The sequence below is a fragment of the Barbus barbus genome (assembly GCF_936440315.1).
Source record: "Barbus barbus genome assembly, chromosome: 15".
NCBI classification, from domain to species: domain Eukaryota; kingdom Metazoa; phylum Chordata; class Actinopteri; order Cypriniformes; family Cyprinidae; genus Barbus; species Barbus barbus.
Window position 1 is genome coordinate 14,192,964 of NC_136743.1, and position 20,631 is coordinate 14,213,594.

Consider the following 20,631-nt stretch of genomic DNA (forward strand, 5'->3'; position numbering starts at 1 on the left):
TAATTCACTGGATAATGTTAATTCACGGAATAATATTCTCTGGAATATTGGAATATAACAAGCATTGTATTTTATTGCATTTCTCAACTGGCATGCTCTAAATTATGCTGCTGACAGCGCGGTTTATCTGTGCATTTACACAGAACTATAGGCTACTCAAACTGCGATCGATCGCGGAGATAATAAATAATTAATTTCCATAGAGTTGTATTAATTTAGATGTTTATAAACGAAATAATGGTTATATAGTAAGTGTTAATACAATTTAGGGTGCTTCAAAAAAGTGAATCTTGTTAAGTTGCATGCAGTGGCCGTGCTGAGCATTTCTTGAGCATCAACTGCTGAGTGAACTGCAATATGAAAGCGGCTTCACGAGACTAATGATGAGCATATAGACAACAGAGAGAGAATTACATTCAATGCTTTTCTTTCCAACATGCAATCATTCATGGCTGTATTATTTAATTCATGCAAAGTTACGTCTTTATTGGGAGAGGACTTGACGGATTATCTATGTGACTCCGACTTCACGAGACTAATAGACCACAGAGAGAATTAAATTCAGCGCTTTTATTTCCACCATGTGCTAATTCATGGCTGTGTTATTTCAGGCAAAGTTATAGCCTATCTTTATAGGGACAGGGCTTGACAGAGTATCTTATTTATCATATTTCTTAGAGCCAAGTTGCATTTAAACTATATATCAGGCATTTATGTAATACATCTAATTTGTGCATTAATGCCTGTAATATTAAATAGTTTACTAACTACAGCAAATCAAGTACCTGCACGCCGTTGCTGTCTCGTCTCCCCTCAGATGCGCTGCAATTGCGATCCTGCGCGCAATTCTGAAAACGTCCACAAGATGGCGGTGTTTATCGGGGAATCCGATATTATAAAACCGATATTCGATTATGGAAAAATGCTTAAATATCGGGAAAAATATCGGTAAATCGATATATCGGTCGATCTCTAATTTTAATCGATAAATTGTTGTGGTTTCTTTTTCTTTTTTTTTATTGCTATACCTTTTTAAGTCTAAAATAAAGTTTGAATATCAGTAAGTATTTGTACATAGACTGCAAAGTACCATTTGATAGAAAAATATCTATTGCAATTAATTTTCCGTATACTTTCAGGAATTGATTTTATTAATCTTAGCTTATTGTTTTTGCAGTTTATGTAAACTTTTGTTTTCTATCTTTGGCTCTCATCCTTAGGTTGCCATGGTGGCAGATGTGGGCGGCACAAGTATAGATGATGCAACGAGAAGAATGATGAAATACATCTTTTCAAATGAGCTGGCATTGGAGTACAATTTGTTTGGCCGTCATGGGAAAAAAAAGTTTAAAGATTTGCGTATTTTCAACGTTGTGTATGGTAAGTAAATTAACTAAGTAAAAACATAAGTTGTTAATAACGATCTTAAATTTGATGGTAACACTTTACAATAAGTTAACATTAGTTAATGCATTAACTACCATCAGCTAACAGTGAGCAATGCTTTTTTTACAGTATTATTCTTTGTTAAAGGGTTAGTTCACCCAAAAATGAAAATTATGTCATTAATGACTCACCCTCATGTCGTTCCAAACCCGTAAGACCTCCGTTCATCTTCGGAACACAGTTTAAGATATTTTAGATTTAGTCCGAGAGCTTTCTGTCCCTCCATTGAAAATGTATGTACGGTATACTGTCCATGTCCAGGAAGGTAATAAAAACATCATCAAAGTAGTCCATGTGACATCAGAGGGTCAGTTAGAATTTGTTGAAGCATCAAAAATACATTTTGGTCCAAAAAAAAATAAATTACGACTTTATTCAGTATTGTCTTCTCTTCCGGGTCTGTTGTGAGTGCGACTGCTGTGACTGTTGACTTACGACGCTGCTGACGTGTTTTCTGGTGCGCCCAATAACAAAGATAACACGTCAGCAGCGTCGACATCAGGGTGAGTCATTAATGACATAATTTTCCACATTTTTGGGTGAACTAACCCTTTAACATTAGTTAATGAAAACACAACTAACCAATGTTAATTCATATTACTGTATTTTCCGGACTATAAGTTGCACTTTTTTTTTATAGTTTTGGTTTGGTCGAAGTGCAAATTGATCAGACCATCCCTATTTGTAATATTAATTAGTTTGTATTAAAAATTTATTTGTTTTTGCAGAGGCTCTTAAGAACAACCCCCTGACATCAAAAGTCAACCAGCAAGAAGCTGAGAGGGCTCTGTCAAAATGGTTCACTGGAGCAAGAGACAGAGGAGGACAAAGGGCAGCAAGAATACACCAAAAGATGGCTGCAGTTTAAATTTTACTGAAGAGGTTGTAAGTTGCAGCATCTAGCTGTATTTTTTTTTTTGAAGATCGTGTTCTCAAATTTGGTGGGTTGACAGCTTTCCCAAACACTCATGGTTGGTTCTAAAATAGTTTTGTGCCATTGTGACATAAACATGACATGATGGTTAGTTAAATAAAGCTGAATTTTGAACATATTTCAGTCTCCCTGTGTTCTCTACTGCTTTAAAACTTGTTTGTGTGGTGTTGCTTCTCATTTAGATGGAACCCAGATGATCCCTAGTTGGGCCACATGCATATGATTCCTAGTTGGGCTTCACCTACAGCCCTGTGAAATCCTGCATAAAACCTAAATGAGTAAGTTGCTGGGGCCAACATGGAACCCGTGGACAAACCCACTCATAGCCCATATTTCAGCCCATGCAGTAACCTTGTAGTACCCAAAAAAAAAAAAAAACTAAAGCTGGGACCACGATGGGTCTTATGCATGTTGCCCAGTAGGGGGGCCACCTGAATTGCAATCCTACATGAAATCCACCTGGGCAATAAACATGGGGACATGGAACCCGCGGACAATCCCATACAGAGCCCATTTTTCAGCCTGTTTCAAAACCACAGGGGCCCCACATACAAATGTCAACTGGGTTAAAGCTGGGACTGAGATGTGTCTTATGCATGTTGCCCACTTGGGTACCGCCTAATACGAAGTACAATCCTACATGAAATCCATCTGGGCAATTTACATGGGGCCATTATGTAACCCGCGGACAATCCCATACAGAGCCCATTTTTCAGCCCATTTCAAACCCACATGGGCCCCACATACAAATGTTGACTGGGATAATATATATAAGGACAGATTAATTTGCATTTGGAACAGTCTCCCCAAAGAGTAGGAGTACTTCCTCGAGTAGGACTAGAAAGGTTACCTGGAGTGAAGTGCTAATTAGATTCAATTTAACACATCTAGGCAGCTTTTGTGCCAAAAACTCTGCATTTTATCCTAATTAAAGCAGCGAGATGAAACTCTCACGCTCCACAAAGACGGAGCAAAACCCCAAAGAACACGAGGCTGCTTTCTGCCCTTTGTTCGCATGGAGTGAGATGCTATCCATTACCTAGCCATGAACAGCGTGAGAGTCTCTGTCTCAGCGCCTCCCGTTGACACCCGCCTGCCTGAGAGGGGGCGTAGTGCTGAGAGGAGGATTTTCACACAAACAACAGAGACTAAAGACAAAGCGGCGCGGAACAAAAAAAACACGTCGAGGTGACGGTGTGGGCACAGACTGGTGCCGCAGAAGTGTGCGAGCACGGTCGGTCTGTGGGCCAATCTGTGGCGCCGAGTCCTGGCAGGGAAGGAGCAGCCTCGCGCGGTGACTCACCTTCTCTGTCAGGACAGCGGCATTATGCTGTGGTGAGTGTGGAGCAGTGATCACACCCGCCAATTACACCGAACTCAGCTCACTGTCTTCACCGTAACATATAATGTCAGCGGCAGGCGGGCCAGAGGTGCTTCACATGCTGCCAACCTGATCAGACACAAATTGGACAGTCGCAGCTGTAGTGAGCCCACAAAAAAGGTGTTTTGTTCCAGATGCGCGAACACGGGTCACTCACGAACGCCTTCTACAATCCATCATCAGTAGTGTGACATGTCTTAACCCACAGTTTACAGAGGGATATTTTCAGCCGATTTATACATGGTATTCAAAAACTACTTTAGATGTCAGGTGCATTCTGCATGAGTAAACCCCCAGAAATGGCAGCATGAATTAAATACCTGACACATTAGCCAGTAAGTTGTCAAAAGCTCCTCCTAAGGTTTTCTCCTTGTATGCCAGTGGTTTTGAAAGCATATTTATTTGCCCCCAAAATATGTACAGACGAATAAAGAGTTGTAGGGCCTCTGGCAATTTTAGTTGCCTGTGGGCCCAACTCAGTTTAAGACCAAAGAGAAAACAATGCATTACAGAATATAAAATGTGGTGATATAATCTAAAATAAACCATTCACCATTTTAATAAAACTTACTTTGCACAATCCTTACATTTATATTATTATTATTTAAATGTGAAAGGATACATTTCATTTTTAAAGGACTTTTATCATTTTTATAAGGGTGTGTTTGTGGCTATTTCTGCTCAGGCTGATGTTGTCAAGTTCATGTAGCTAACCTATGCAATATGCTATTTTTATCACAATAGGTCTGGTCTCATAGAAGATCTGTGTGATCGTTTTCAGCCACGCAATGTATGATGTGCAACAGCATGATTTCGAAAAGCCGAGACGCTCCACGCTGAGCGTTTTTTGACGTTCTGTGTTTAATGTTTCGTGGGTGTGCACTGCCCTCTGCTGGAGCATGAACACACGGACACAGCTAAAACCAGCACGAATGCGAGAGGCCGATTGCCACTTCACATTGAAAAACTGTGATTAGTTTTGTTTAATCTCATTTTGTGGATCTGCTGTAATTGCATCTGCTGTGATTTAATCACGTATGTTGGTTAAGTTTGTCATCTGCCTTTGCGCACTTGATTTGACAGCATTTTTAAGGAGTGTGATGAATCAGTCATAGACAATACCAGGCAGGTGTCTACCTTAGGTAACTGTTTGAGGCTTTGAAGTTAGGTTCACAGAATAAGTTTACCACCTGGTCAACTGTAGTATTTTCAATCTCTGAAAATATTTTACATGTTCTTCCAACTAGATTCTTTATTTGATTTAAATCATGTGGCATCACACCATGTACTTTGAAATGGTAGCACACACCAGGGACGTGCACAGGGGGGTTGCTCAGGTTGCCCTGGCAACTGCCCATATGCCCTTTTCGACTCACGTTGCCCTTCCGAGGAAAAAAACAACAACATCGTACAATGGATGCAGATTTTCACGTAAGCCTAGATTAATAATAATAATAAAAAAAAAAAAATCGAAAAGCCTCATTCACTTCTATTCGGGCACCGAAAGTGAAAGTCAGTAGGGGAAGGGCAAACTCTGTTTACGTGGCTGCTGCAGCGCTGCGCGTGACGGGCACCTGAGCTGAGCCTGCATGAGCGGGCGCGAGATTGTCGCGGTTGTCGGGTGAGGCGTCTCATATGGAGCGATTTTTGTGCCGATATTTATCAAACAAATCCAGTGTTTTGCAAATAAACACAATCTGCGTTGCAAAGAAAAACTCAACTTTCAAACAAACGCAAAGTGGTTTTCAAATACAAAACTCTATTTGAGAGAAAATACAGAGGTGTGGACAAATTGTGTGTTACAACTGTGAGACTCATTTGCCTTTTTATGAGGAAACTTGGCTTGATTTTCTCACAAATGCGACAGGCAGATTTTCTCACACGAGTGCGGGCAAAACAGCAGATGGCGGTGTCGGTGAATTTATGCTAGTCTCCCGAGACCTGAAACACCTCTTTACCTTTTCAGACCAATATGAGTGGGGAACAGGTGAGTTTCTGTCTTACTAGATCTATAATTAACCATTTAGATATAGATTTTCACAAAGTGACCCTACTACAGTGTCAGTGAAATTCACAACAAGTGCTGTAAAGTTGTTAACATGATTGATTAGTTCAAAAATCAGAGGTGAGGAGGCAGGTAGGCCTAAGTGATGATCACCAAATATGAGATGAGAGGACCATGCTAGAAAGTATAGGGTTAAAGAGCTGCATGCTAAATAATTGTAATCTAAAAAAACAATGGCTATTTTAGAGGTCATTTCAAAGATCTTGCCTGAGCAGAACATAATGACTTGATAGGATATTGATAGGGATATTGATGTAGGGATTTTCATGACTCAAGTCATGTTTTTCTGTGTTATTATTAGTAGTAGTTAAAGTGATTGAGTGCTGTATTTCAGTGTTTTACCTCTTTGTGTATATATATTTTAATAAAGACCCTGTTATTCTCAGTCCTTCATATAGCCCGTGAGTTGTTTTTTTTGGGAGTTGTTTTTTTTGTGAGTTGCTTCTTTCAGGTCAGAGCAACTGCCCCTCAAAATTCCTGTGCACGTCCCTGGCACACACCCTCACGATTCTCAGTGAGGTCATGAAGGTTTCCATTTATTATGTTATTTAGTACTTATGTATGTCATAAAGAAATTAAAATAGACATAACCTCATCCTCCACCCAAAGCCATGATCTGTGTGTGTTTCTGTGGGTATATGTGAGTCTTATCCACCTACAGTTTCACTTATCTATCTATCTATCTATCTATCTATCTATCTATCTATCTATCTATCTATCTATCTATCTATCTATCTGTCTGTCTGTCTGTCTGTCTGTCTGTCTGTCTGTCTGTCTGTCTGTCTGTCTGTCTGTCTGTCTGTCTGTCTGTCTATAATGCGTCCATCTGCCATTTATCTATATTACTCAAAATGACCTGATCAGCATTTTGAAGCCAAGACGTTTTTCTTAACCACTATTATCCAACCCATGCAAAGCATATCATCCGATGAGCACAAAGCAATGTGGTTGATTGTGTAAAGCGTTTTTGCAACTGTGTAAACAAATCGAACAAAAAGCTTTTCTCGTCACTTATTCGCTGTGTTTTTGACGTACTTAATGTTACGTGATCACCAAGTAATAGTTTCCAGTGACAGAGATAAAGGCAGATGTTTTCAATTGAGCTCGGAAACTGTGTTCATTTACACTTGGTGGGGTGTGCAGGGGCGCTATTGTTTTTCTTTTTTTTACTTCCCCTACCCCCATCTACCCCCTTCTTTCGGATAGGCGGCGAATTGAACCCCTGCAGACTAGAGTCCACCTTCAGTTTTTCGGACTTCCTCGAACTTTGTCAAACTTAGCAGTAAGTTGGACGCGCGCTCTTTATTCTCTGGCCTCCAGAGGCTGAAACACTACTCGACTCTTCTCACACCGACTCTGTGCAGGCTTTTGGCTGCTTTGTTTTTAGACAATGAATTGCCAGCCACCTTTCCCTGGAGTACAGTTATCAGTTTTATTTATCATAAGCGTTTCTCTCGCTCATGGATATCCGTCAAGTCTGTTTCAGGGCAGCGCATATTCAGGAGCCGTTCACAGGCACAGAAATAAGTAAGTTCTCCAGAAGTGTTTACAGCGTAGACTTCTTGTATGATGTTCTCTGTATCTCAAAATAGACAAATTATTTAACTCACAGCAAACTCCTGGGGTGACATTTGCTTTTGTTGCTGTTGTTTGGTTCTCTGATTGTGGTAAATCGCTAAAGAAACAAGTAACAAGAGGTCAATCGATTTATTGAATATTCCTCCGTGGTGTTTAACATTTCAGTGACTTTTTTCAGGGTGGGGAAAACATTTGCTTTTATTTTAAAAGAACATAATTTTCACTTAAATTTAACTTTAATAATTTTCACTTTTCAATTTTGTCACATTCAGAATTTGCTGTCAGTTAGTATGGAAAAAATGCTCGATATATGTTAGGTTTTTGCTTTGCGGTAAACACCCACTCGAATTCTTCTTCTTATTATTATTATGAATCTGTGTATTATACAGAAACTGGTGCGCTTTTATAGTCCAAAAGAACGTAAGCTGCGCAGTTCAAGGCAGTGTGGAAAGTCACGTTGAACCTGAAGCCGCGCGCTGTCCCGAGCATCAGCCTGACTGTGAGCCACAAATGATGTAAGTACTCAAGAGACCGGGAGGGGCGTGTGGAAGTACTGATGCTCGGTACTTCTCATGCTCCTTATGGACTCGAAGACACTACACCAAATGCATGATTCACATGTACTAGACCCCCGGTTTCACAGACAAGGCTTAAGCCTAAAATATAAGTCTCAACTGTTTCAACTGAAAGAAACTTGCACTGATTGAACTTAAAATATAACAATGCCTTTGTTTTGTCTCAAGAGGGACACCAGCAATTTTTTTTAAAGGCACATTTATAAAAATTACTTAAAGGAGCACTCCACTTTTTTTGGAAATAGGCTCATTTTCCAAGTCCCCAAGAGTTGAACAGTTGAGTTTTACCGTTTTTGAATCCATTCAGCCGAACTCTGGGTCTGGCGGTAGCACTTTTAGTTTAGCTTAGCATAGATCATTGAATCGGATTAGACCATTAGCATCTCACTCAAAAATGACCAAAGAGTTTCTTTATTTTTCCTATTTAAAAACTTGACTTTTCTGTAGTTACATTGTGTACTAAGACTGACGGAAAATGAAAAGGAACTTTGCTGCCGTACCATGGGTGCAGTAGACGCAATAACTACAGAAGAGTCAAGTTTTAAATAGGAAAAATATAGAAACTCTTTGGTCAGACCTGGAGATTGGCTGAATGGATTCAAAAACAGTAAAATTCAACTGTTTAACTCTTGGGGACTTGGAAAATGAGCCTATTTCCAAAAAAGTGGAGTGCTCCTTTAAATGTCCTAATTGGACTATAGGGCCTAATCCTGGTTTAGTCTAAGGCCTGTATGTGAAACCAGCCCATAGAGTGTTAATATACGATACTAATGGGATTCTGCTTTTACAGCATAAACAAGATCTATAAACAAGATGTTAATATTCACAGGGAAATTTGTTAAAATAATTGCAGCGCAAACACTGAAAAGTGTTCTGGAACAGTGTGTGATTGGAACGGATTGACAGAGGGTTACCCGCCCTGGTCATAGCATTCTTTAATCACTCTGGATTTTCCAGAACACATGTTTTTTTTCCCAGAAAGCACGTGCTCTGCCCCTCCTCAACACTCACATACTCTGGTCTGGAATGACTCAAACTCAAGCAGAGTTATACAGTAAACTATATCAGTGTTCAATTATAAATATCAGCACTCTAATTGGAACTGTTGTTTTTGTTTTGTTTTTAATTGATTTAGTGCTTTAACTTTTAAAGATTGTGCCGATTCTGTGGCAGTGCCAAGAGTTTGGTGCAAGATGTACTCAAGCTGTTTACTTTAGTTGGCTAGCTAGCTTTTTGTTTCAGATGTCACTGACAGTATAGGTCAGTTTTGCTTATTAATGTAGTAAACAGTTAGATTAAAAAGAACATTGAAGATATTTGCTTAGTCCATTGAAAGTCCTATTCTGGATTGTTATGACATAATTGTGATGTTTTATGTAAAATATTGCTCACACTATTTCACAAACTGAAGTTCTTTACTGCACAACTGCCACAAGAATTTATGTAAGCTGTTGTTTGCTTTAAAAGGTCATTGAGTTAGACTAGTGTTTGATTAATTGAATATGTGGAGACTGGGAGGAATTTCAGTGTATAACCTACATTAAATTAAGCATCAAGATGAAATCATTATAATGGCATTGTAACACATACTGTACATACACTCAAAGCTTTTGAGTAGGCAGTTTAATAAAGATTATACTTCATTGATGAATGTTGTATGTATGATTTCATTCTTTTTGTAAAGTCATGTGAGGAATTTAAGGCTGCCGTATTTGGCTTTGTCTCACTTTTGTTCTTGAAGCATTTCACCTAGTTCTAAAGCAACTGTGATATTAATTGTTTGGCTCAACTTGTTGTGGCATAAGAACTAGAATGATTGCACTTCTAATTGCAGCATTATCCATCAGAAGTAACAAGATCAACATCATTAAGTGAAGCTGAACAGACTAGGCCAGAAGACTCTTCTTATTAATCCCTCTCAGTCTGCGCAAGTTGATGCTTGCCTTTACCTTTGCTTTTATCCTATAATAGGGGCAAAGCTTCATGATCCATTACTCACAGTTCAAAGTAATAGCAGTAAGTGACCTAAGCCTTATAAAGGATGGTGCGAGCAAATCAAGATTGTGGAGTCAAGTTGTTTCATTGTTTGTTTTTCATATTTCAGTTAATGTAAAATGCCATCTTAATCGGGTTTTTTGTGTGTTTTTTTTTCAGATACCAGACTCGGTTTCGGCCGACTTACAAGATAGCATACAAGACTGTGACTGAGCTAGAATGGAGGTGCTGCCCAGGACACCAGGGCCCAGACTGCAGAGAACTGAAAGGCTCTCCAAATGGACAGACAGCATATCCACAATCGTACCCACAGCCACAGCATGGACAAACTCGACCTGCACAAAGTATGTCATCAGGATATTTTCCAGACATCGAGGAGTATTTAAAAAAAAAAAAAGTTTTTATTTGTATTTTGTTACCACAGGGCCAGGACGACGAGAAACGGGACAATATGAAATCAGACGAACAGCTGACAAAACCCGCATATTGGACGAAGAAGTGCAGCGCCTTTCACAGACAGTTCTGGATCTTCAAGCAGCCATGACAGGTATGGCTGAGAACCTGAGGACAGACTTGCAGGAGGACACCAGCAAGATGCTCATTACCCTCCTCAATGACAGGACTTCACCTGACAGCGCAAGAACAGGAGGCACGGAGGAGAGTGTGGTGCATCTGGATGGCCACCAGGCAATGAGAGGCCACACCCGTGGAGAAAGAGAAATGGAGACATTGTTGTCCAGGCTCAATGATATGACAGATGCTCTCAAAAGCAAAGACGAAGCTCTTGAGGAACTGCGGGGAACAGTGACAGGGCATGATGGGCAGATACGAATGCTCATGGATAGTTCCTCTCAAGGCCTACCAGTCACGGGTGATGCTGCTCCAGATATAGACATCCTTCAGACTTATATTGATGGGAAATTTGAGAAGCTCAAGAAGGAACTTGTTGTAAACATGGAAGAAGAGATGGCCAAGCTGAAAAGTGTATGCGATGAAAAGATTCAGTCTCTTCAAAAAACATGTGAAGATGGAAAGGACAGCAGCTATGTGAGCCTTACTGATCTAGTGCACAACAAGGAAGCTGAGCTTAGAAAGGAGATCCGTGAGCTCCGGTTGGATTTGTCAATGTCAGATGGTGTAGTGCGCACAAACCAACAAACAACCATTGATGGTGACTATGATGACTTGAAGAGGGAACTTATTCGAGTGGCAGAGGCCCATCGTGTCCTTAATGCCAGAGTGGACAATGAGCTAGAGCATTTGTCCTCACTGAAGATAGAAGATGTACTCAGTTTGCAATTAGAGGACCTAGAGGACAGGATGAACGTCACCGAGAGGAATGCAGAGACGTATTGCTTCTATGTGGATGAAAAACTTACCAAGGAAATTAAGGATGAAGTAGCTATGCTACGTCAACTCCTGGACCAGAAACTCAATGCTGTGCAGGATCAGTTCACTTCCATGTTGATCGAAATGAACAACAACTCCTTCCCAGGGATGTCTAGCGATTCTGTCGATGCACTGCAAATTCAAGTCAATGCTAACAGGTACCTTATAAAGGGGTTGGAGGACAAGTTTAATGCAATTGGACAGATATGCTCAACCGACTGCAAAACCAACCTACCCACTGATTCCCAAAACACAGAAGGCCTGAATAGTCTTGTAAAGGACGTAAGACTTTGTAGAAATGATCTGGATGTTTTACGTTCTGATTTTGTGAACAACATAGCAAGGCTTCATGCATTAGAAGATACTGTAAAAATGTCACCTGAAAAACAGTTTATTAATGCACATATACAGGACACCCGCAAAAGAATTAATGCTTTGACTGACAACGTTAATGGCGTGACTGGAGCTATAACGGGACTGGGAGACACAGTTAGCAAATTTAGCCAAGACATTCACACATTGAACTCCTCATGTTGCCAGCAGGTAAGCAGTTCCCCTCTTTGGGTAGAAACTGGTAAACCAAGCCACAACCAGATCAAGGAGCTAAAAGACCAAGTGGATGCACTGAACGCCCGAGTGACCACGGAATTGAGTGTGTGTAAGTTCAACACAGCTGGAGTAGCTGAGGGTGTCTCTGCTGTGGACGGCAGGGTGACTGCTCTGGAGAAGATCTGTGGAAGCCTTGATGGTGACAGGAACAACATCCAGGGCCTTTCAGGGGAATTGGAGAGTAAGGTGGCACAGATGAACAGCACTCTGGGCAGTCATTCAGGAGCGATCACAGCTCTTCAAAACTCCCTTCTGAATTTTCAGAGTCAGCTAGCAGGAATGGCTAAGCAGATCCATGCAAGTAGAGACCAAGGTAAGCTTTCAGATGTTAATGGCAAAATGAGGGAGCCACGGAAACCTGTTTTTATGTTTTTAGCCAGTTAGTATTGGAAAATGGAAATTGAACTACCTGAAAGTCAGTCTTTGTATTTGCCTTCCAATTTGTAACCACCTATTTTTATTGTGTTTAAATTTTTTGGGATTTGCGACCAAATGGTATTTTTAGTAACCTAACAGTTTGGAGAATGTTGTATGCTATGTTTTGCAGTGTATCGTTTCAGCATACTGAACCAATAATACAATAACCTGTATGCCCCAAAGCCGTTGAGAGGCAGGGGGCCAGAAAAGGTTTCCTGTGCCTTTTGTATGTGCCTGTAATATGTCAAAACAACAGCTAGGCACTTTGGAATGGATCCCTTTGCTTTTTATGTTCACAAAAGCATATTTTTTTATTTTGTTAACATTACATGTCTCTTGATAGAATGAGTGATTTCCTATTCATTAACTTAATGCTAAAATGTGTAACTGACTTTACTTTGGTCCTTACCTATGGTCCATTTGAACCTATGTCTAAAAAAATATCTCGGTACATATACTGTGTTCAGTGGTTTTATGAGTGGAGGAGTTGTGTGGTCTATATTTTTGTAATGCCCAGCTTTCTCCGCCTATAACATTTAGAACTGGCGAGCGAGTTCAGTTGCAGGCAGGTCTGGTACTCATTAAGCTCCAAAGTCAACTTGAGGGCCTCAGGAGGTGATGAATTCCCACACCCCTCTGCAGATGTTCAGCTATGAGACGACTGTGATTTCACTAGAGAATGCACATTCTCATAAACTCCCGTTAAAGGGTGATGTCATCATTCCTGATAAGGGTGGAGGTCCGTCTCTTACAGAAACAAAAGCTGTTTTCCCAATAACTGTGGCTAAACAGTAACTGTGCCAAAGCGGCCATTGCTAAAGATCTATATATACATTTAAATATATATATATATATATATATATAAAAGTCACATTTATGCTGTGACAATGCACAATACATGTGTCATTTAACCTCAAATAATGAATAAAAAAACAACCAGCACTAATTATTCAGCAGCACTGTAAAAACGTTTTGGAATATAGGCCCAGTGCGAAATAAGCCAGTTTATATTTCTTTTTAGTGAATCAAAAGCAAACAGCGCAATGTGTAGTCTGACTCCCTATGAATGACTCTTTTCACTCGTTTCTTTTTAGTGAATCAAAGGCATGTCTCTACCCACATAGTCTGATTCCTGAACGAATGATTCTTATGAGCCGGTTCATTTTTAGTGAATCAAAAGTATGCAGCACAACCTTTGTAATCCGACTCCTGAATGAATGAATCATATGATTCTTTTTAGTGAATCAAAGACACACATTGCAACCTGTGTAGACTGCCAAACTAATGACTCTCCTGAGCCAGATCTTTTTAGTGAATCAGACATACAGCTGAATTATGAGACTTAAATCACTAGTTACTGTCTGGTTATCGATATGACAATGTGTAACTAAAGATGTACATAATGAGTTTTAAAAATATGTTACCTGGTTTAATATATAGTAAAACATCAAAGGGATAGTTCACCCAAAAATTAAAATTGTCATCATTTACTCGCCCTCAGGTAGTTCTAAACCTGTATGAATGTCTTTGTTCTGCTGAACACAAAGGAAGATATTCTGAAGAATGTGGGAAAAAGAGAAGTTCTCGGGCACCATTGACTTCCATAGTATTTATTTTTCTTACTATGGAAGTCAATGGTGCCCCAAAACAACCTGGTTACAAACTTTCCTCAGAATATCTTCCTTTGTGTTCAGCAGAACAAAGACATTCGTACAGGTTTGGAACTACTTGAGGGTGAGTAAATGATGACACAATGTTCATTTTTGGGTGACAATTATTGGACTGCATTCAAGTACTAAAATAATTGATAATGGAACCATTAAGGAACTGGAATCGTTTAAAGGAATCCATAGATTTATTCTTGATTCCTATGCCTTCTTGTGTGACATGATACAGTTAAAAGTTAAAGTCAGAAACACAACAGACCTTATCCCTGAATAGCCTCAGCATTACTCAAACTATTTGGCCACTGATCATGGCAGAGGCACATTGCACAATTCTGGAACGGCCCATCCAGCTGCGTCTCTGTGACAAAGCGACCAAGCTTGGTTTCTCTGGTAATTTACTCTAATGGCTCTTCATTGATTTTTTTTTTTTTTACATGGTTCAAGGCATCAGTTAAGCCTGGGAATGTTTGAGGACTGCATAGAAAACACTCTCAACTCATTATTCTGGCCACAAATCAGGCGTGTTCAGAAAACTCACTGTTTGCTTTGGAGACAATGACTTAATTTCAGTTCTTGAATTCATCTTGATCCGTTTCCATGTTCTGTGGAAACATTTGCAAGACAATGACGTTGTTGTTTAGCATTCTACTGACACCCCCAAAAATGGATGTGAACTTTGAATAGTGTTCCTCTCCACACTCTTATCAGCCGTGTCCTCTCTCTTTTCTCTCTTCCTACTGATTGATATCTCTGGGTCAGAGGATGTAAAGGAAGCTCTTTCCTGCTCTCACCAAATGCGTTTCTACTCTTGTTTTATATTATGTAACATTGTGTGAAGATAAACAGACTTTTAAGTGCCAGACTTCTCTGTTGAAAAAACCATATGCTGGTTAGGTATGTTTTGATTTGAAGCATGGCAGCTGGTTTGAGCTGGTTTAAGCTGAGCAGGAGCTAGTTGCTTAGGACCAGCACATGACCAGCTCATAACCAGCTTTTAACCAGCTCAGGACAAGTTTAATCAGCTGCCATGCTTCAAAACAAACCTAACCAGCATATGCTGATTTTTGTAAACAGGGTTGAAGGTATTCCCAGCTGGTTTCAGGTTAAAGTTTCTCTCTCTGGGTCCAGGAACCCATGTGGAAGTTCTCAGATTGGATCAGGTCTGGCCATTACAGCAGGGTCCAACTTTAGTTGTTTCACTTGTGTGTTTGTGTTCTTGTTTCCATACACAAAATCACCACACCCCATGGAGCTTTTTGCTTTCCAATCCTAAAACTGTCAACAAAAAGACCATTCAGAAGAACCAGTCTTCCATTCATCAGCTAAATATGTTTTAAAAAAAGGCTCTCCACATCAAAGAGTGGTGAATCCCTAATTTCAGCTGAGTGTTTTTGACTCATTAAACCCACAGTTCTGAGTCTCTACATCCAGTATTTCAAATCAGCATGTCCGTGATTTACTCTGAAACATGTGTTTGTGTTGCAGCCGTTAGGCATTATGTGTGTGATGAGTCTGTTATTTGCTCAGAATGCCAAACAGACTTGTGGGAAACACAAATATAGATGCCTATTATCCCTTGGGAGATGCAATGTATGTGGGAAGGAATATGTTTGTGTGAAATCGGATATTTGAACAGACAAACGGTACTGACGCATAATTTTAGCCATGTCCATTTTGCAGTATGAGTTGATACTGTTCCCAAGTGAACCCATGGGACTCAAGCTCCGCCCCTCTTTTGAATTACTTCCTACAACAGCCAATCAAATTCAGAGTCCAAATAGACCCTAATGTCAGGAATGACGCATTACACTTCTCAATTTAGACAGCAGCATCTGGTAGGACAGGAAAGTTGTTTTCTCGAAATCGCTGTAGAAAAGCTTGTAACCCACCGACAGCAAAAAGGGATTAAAAAGAGAAAATGTGAGGTTTTGGAAAAGAGTGTGAGATGTGCGAGATCTTTAGGGCTGCAAGTGTGAGCTGAAAAAAAGATTTTCTCCCTCATTAGACTGAGCTGACAGCCGTGTGTAAAGACAGAAAGGCTTTGTAAATAAGGTGCACTGTGAAATTCAAAAACATTGAATTGAACATTAAAGCTCTCTGTGGTGTTTTATTTAGAAGCACTGGCATGAGTACTTTGGCTGAAATCAGAGGTTAACAGCTTTTACACAGGTTTGCAGAATGGGTTAAATGCCATTAAAATGCTTTATAGATGCTTTAAAAAAAGGGGGCTGGCAAGCTGACATTCCTATAACCTTAGATTTTACCAACCTATAACAAGTCCAAAACTGTTTACCAGCATTTTACAAAATATATGCTTTTATAAAAGAAAGTCATATGGTTTCTAAATAAAATGACAGTGAGTAAATGATGACAGAACTTTTATTTTTTGGGTGATCTATCCCTTTCATCTACTAATTTATTCAAAAACACATTAAACATATGTTACACATTAAAACATATTCTCATATTGAAATCACACCCCTTATGATAAGCATGTTTGAAATTACTCAATGAGAATTGATTTAGATATTTTTGGATGAGTATAAAATAATGTCAGTTTCACACATTTGCCCTTAATGAAAAAAAAACTCATTAAAAGAATGAAAATAAACACACACTTACCTTTAATAATTAAAAAAACTGTAAAACATTATTACTTTTTAGAAATAAAAGTGTATTTTCTAGTGTAAGAGTGTTATTTTGTGCTACCCAATGAGTCATTAAATTGAAACATTTTCTTGACACGTGTTTTAGATATTTTTAAAGGGGTTTTTTTGTTTTCTTTATTGGGGATATTCTTACACTATCTCTGAAACATGTAGGGTCAGCAAGATTTGTTTTTGTTTTTTAAAGAAATTATTAATAAAGCAAGGTTGTATTAAATTGATCAAAATTGACAGTCAAGACGTTTATAATTTTACTAAAGATTTGTATTGTAATAAATGCTGTTCTTTTAAACTTTATTTTCATAAAATATATATAAAAAATGGTTTCCACTAAATATTTAAGCAGCACAATTGTTTTCAACATTTACTATGTTTACCTGCAAATTACAAACTTTACCTCATGTAAACAATAGTTTGATCAAATTGTAGCAACCGTTATTGTTGTCAAAAATATGTGCTGTATGCTAATATTTGTCAATTTATCAGTGTATAAGAAAACCCACAATAAAGAAAATGAAAAACCCTCTAAAAACACGTGAAGTATTTGGTCAAATAAATGCAGCCTTTGTGAGCAAGAGACTTCTTTTAGAAACATGATTGTTACCAAGCCTAAACTTTGGAACACTGTGCTTTGAATGGTATATTTTTTGTCCTTTTGGGTCTTTCATCCTAAATCCCTCTTTCTTTTTCACAGGACTGCCTGTTAGGCAAGAGAGACCCGTGTCTGGCCCTGACACTCGAGCTCCTACACAACCCTTGAGACCTTATGTTCCTCACATCCACATACCTTTGATCATACCACACAGAACAGTGCCAGCCCCCACCAGCCGCCCTCATGTGCGCCAGCCACACATCCCACACAATCCCTACTTCCTTCAGCCACCAGGCAGCCCCAAGCATCCCATCCACCCCGTAAAACCCTACCAACCTGCCGTACACCAGCCAGTGGTGGTATCAGGGCAAGCCGGCCCACCTGGGTATGTGCGCAGGGTCACGGTCAGACGGGATCAAAGGTCAGAGGACTCAAAAACACCTTTGAAAGGATTTGCAGGTTCTCCAGGTATGAAGTAGATACATTTTAAAATTTATATTATTATAAATTTAAACTTAAAGTGTCAAAAAAAGTATTTGACTGCTTTTTTTCTTTTCCATAGGTTATTCTCCCGTCAATCCAGTCTCATATAATACCAAACAGTCTCAGCCAGAAGGTTTTTTCTTTATTTATATTGTTTGCATTATAACATTTTTTGTAAAATTGTTCAAATTTACAGAATTATGACTATTAATTCTCGTTACAGCTGCCCATGTCCTATGGAATCCTGCATATCAAAGACCTATTGCCACTCCAGGTAACAAGTTGTTATGTACAGAAATAAAGTAGTTACAACTGTTTTAAATTATATTGTACAATTCGGAGGCCAAAAATGTTCAAATATTCCAACTGTTCACAATTGTGTCACTTGTGAGTCCAAAATTATCACTTGCCAAGTGCAAATTAAAAGTAAAAACTGGCTTTGGAAAGTTCCTTGACAGTGTCTGCTAACTTTATTAGGAACTGTAACATAACACATGGGAAACTGGAACTGTAAGAATAATAGCCTGACCTTCACCGATGAAAGTGATGAGCATGAATCATAGAAAACTTCTGTCTCAACATGGGTGTCTTCTAATGTCTTTACCTCAATGGAAATTTCATTAAGGATGCCTATTATTTTTTTTCCAGAGCATCAATGTAGAGACTACAAAATGAAAATATGAGAAACAATAATCACATTGTTGTCATGTTCTTGAGAAAGGTGCTGTTAGAGATACCATGCTGATCACTGCCAAAAATCCCTTTCTTAGCCAGTATTTTTAATTATTAAAATTCAACTTTAATTTATTGTATCTGATTTCTGCTTAAAACAATGTATTTTTCAGTTAGGTAAGTAATAGAAGCATATCAAAGGCAAAACTATAGCAATATAGATCAATATAAGCAATGTAATAGAAATATATTATATTAAAACATACAGAACTTACATTACTTACACCAACTAACTGTAGTAAAATAAGTTGAAGTACTAAAATGACTAAAAATTATCTGAAATAAAATAAAGCTCCATATTTAGAAAAATATTGCCAAACCCTAAATAAAATTAAAATGACAATATAAAAATAAAAGCTCATTTAAAATATAAATAAATGGTTCAATATAAATAATGCTAAATAACACTTGTCAAAAGTAATTAAGATAAAAAATAATATGCTTTTTTGTTGTGCTGTTTGGAATTTTTCTTTTATAAAAATACTGCAAATTACAGTTTCATGGCCAATAAAGATATTTACTGCCAAGTAAAGTTTCTCAATTCACTCACCACTGGCAGGTGTGGCAAAGTTCATTTTGGACAGGTGTGTAATGATCAAAACATACTATTCAGGCATGTGATGTTGATACATGTCTCTTCTTCACAATAGTGTCACAGCAGAACTCCTTGACAGATCCATTTTCTTTCTCGGCTGGCCTCACCCGGCAGATGTTCTCAGGGGACTTCGGTATCATTCGCTTTGATAGGGTGCTCGTCAATGATGGAGGACACTATAACCCTCAAACAGGTCAACTGAAACTATTTAATAAACCCTGTCTGTGAAATAAACGTGTTTAGATTAGCTGTTTGGCTTCAAGAAACAGAGGTTCCCATATGGGTTTTCAATGTATACCCTATATCCTATTTGGCTGCTGATGTTGCTCCTCCCTCTCTGTAGGGATCTTCACGGTGCCTGCTGACGGCCGTTATCTGGTGAGCGCCGTTCTAACAGCTTCACGGGGTGAGCATGCAGAAGCCGTGCTCTCAGTGTCCAATCGCAGCGTGCAGAAGTTGGACACAGCGGGTTACTGGAGTGGCCATCCACGGCTGACCCGAGATCAGTGCATGTGTGGGGGGTCTGCATCCTTCAGCCTCATCCTCCCACTCCGGCAAGGTGACACCGTGGCCTTGGTGCGCACTGCCGGGAAGCTGGCGATCTCTGAATCCAGAGAGATCCTCTCCACCTTCAGCGCTATATTCCTCTACTCGCCTCAAGCCAAGAGATAACCCCGTCAATGAGAGGGGTGCTAACGTGACTTTTTACGCAAGTCTAACTATTCAAAATGCTGCCTCATTTGGAAAGGTGCGGTCATATTAGCAATATTATGCAAAATAGGGGCATGTTGGCGTGACCAGCTTGAATCCATTGCGAAATCTTTATGGGAAAAACTTTAAAATTCCCAACAGCGTGGATTCCCATTGAAAGAACAAACATTGGTTTGCGGAAATTTGCAGAACATTGGTAAATGTGACCATACCTTGAGAGTTGTGACTACACATTAGTTTGGCTTTGGTTATTTATCTGACAAAATACAGAGTTATTTAGATGTTTAAAGGTGGAATGTGTTTGAGGTGGTAAAATATAAATCACGAATGCACTCACACAATCACTAAGAAAAAGAGCTTACCATTAGATTTTAGTAGTATATGTGCAACAATCTATATAGTTTTTTTTAAATTGTTATCTTAAAATATCTATAAAATGTAAAAGGTTTATATATTTTTTGTAACATTAACAAATGCATATTTTTTAATCTTTAAAAACTAGTTCAACAGTTCAGTTTGAATATCACTTCTCTTACAGGCAATATTTTTATCTATAAAATAAATAAATAAATGAACTACCATGATGTAAGGGCTTGTGCACTTCATTTTCAGGGTGTTGGATAAACCCCCCCCCCAAATGATGATCAAAATATGCACATCTGCAGTGTAAAATTGATTTATCGCAGTTAGTTTTAAATGTACTTTGGGTGAGATGATAAAAATAAATAATAGATACTGTAAAATACACATTTGGGCTTGTGAATTAAAAACTGATCTGTTGTCTTTTGCAGTAAGC

At 38.9% G+C, this 20,631-nt stretch overlaps 1 protein-coding gene across 2 annotated transcripts; it reads left to right on the top strand.

The window, feature by feature from the left end:
• The first annotated feature begins 5,140 nt into the window (after window positions 1-5,140).
• On the top strand, window positions 5,141-20,621 carry LOC306881045 (EMILIN-2-like). Of its 2 annotated transcripts, XM_079434930.1 has the most exons (9): window positions 6,913-7,353; window positions 7,794-7,919; window positions 10,134-10,318; window positions 10,399-12,285; window positions 17,417-17,782; window positions 17,877-17,930; window positions 18,021-18,071; window positions 19,180-19,317; window positions 19,468-20,621. In XM_079434930.1, the coding sequence occupies exons 1-9, from the start codon at window positions 7,217-7,219 to the stop codon at window positions 19,794-19,796; spliced, it is 3,273 nt and encodes a 1,090-aa protein (XP_079291056.1). In that variant the 5' UTR covers window positions 6,913-7,216; the 3' UTR covers window positions 19,797-20,621. The 2 variants fall into 2 exon arrangements, with proteins under 2 accessions (XP_079291057.1, XP_079291056.1); XM_079434931.1 differs by lacking the exons at window positions 6,913-7,353; window positions 7,794-7,919 and adding an exon at window positions 5,141-5,192.
• Window positions 20,622-20,631: the final 10 nt, after the last annotated feature.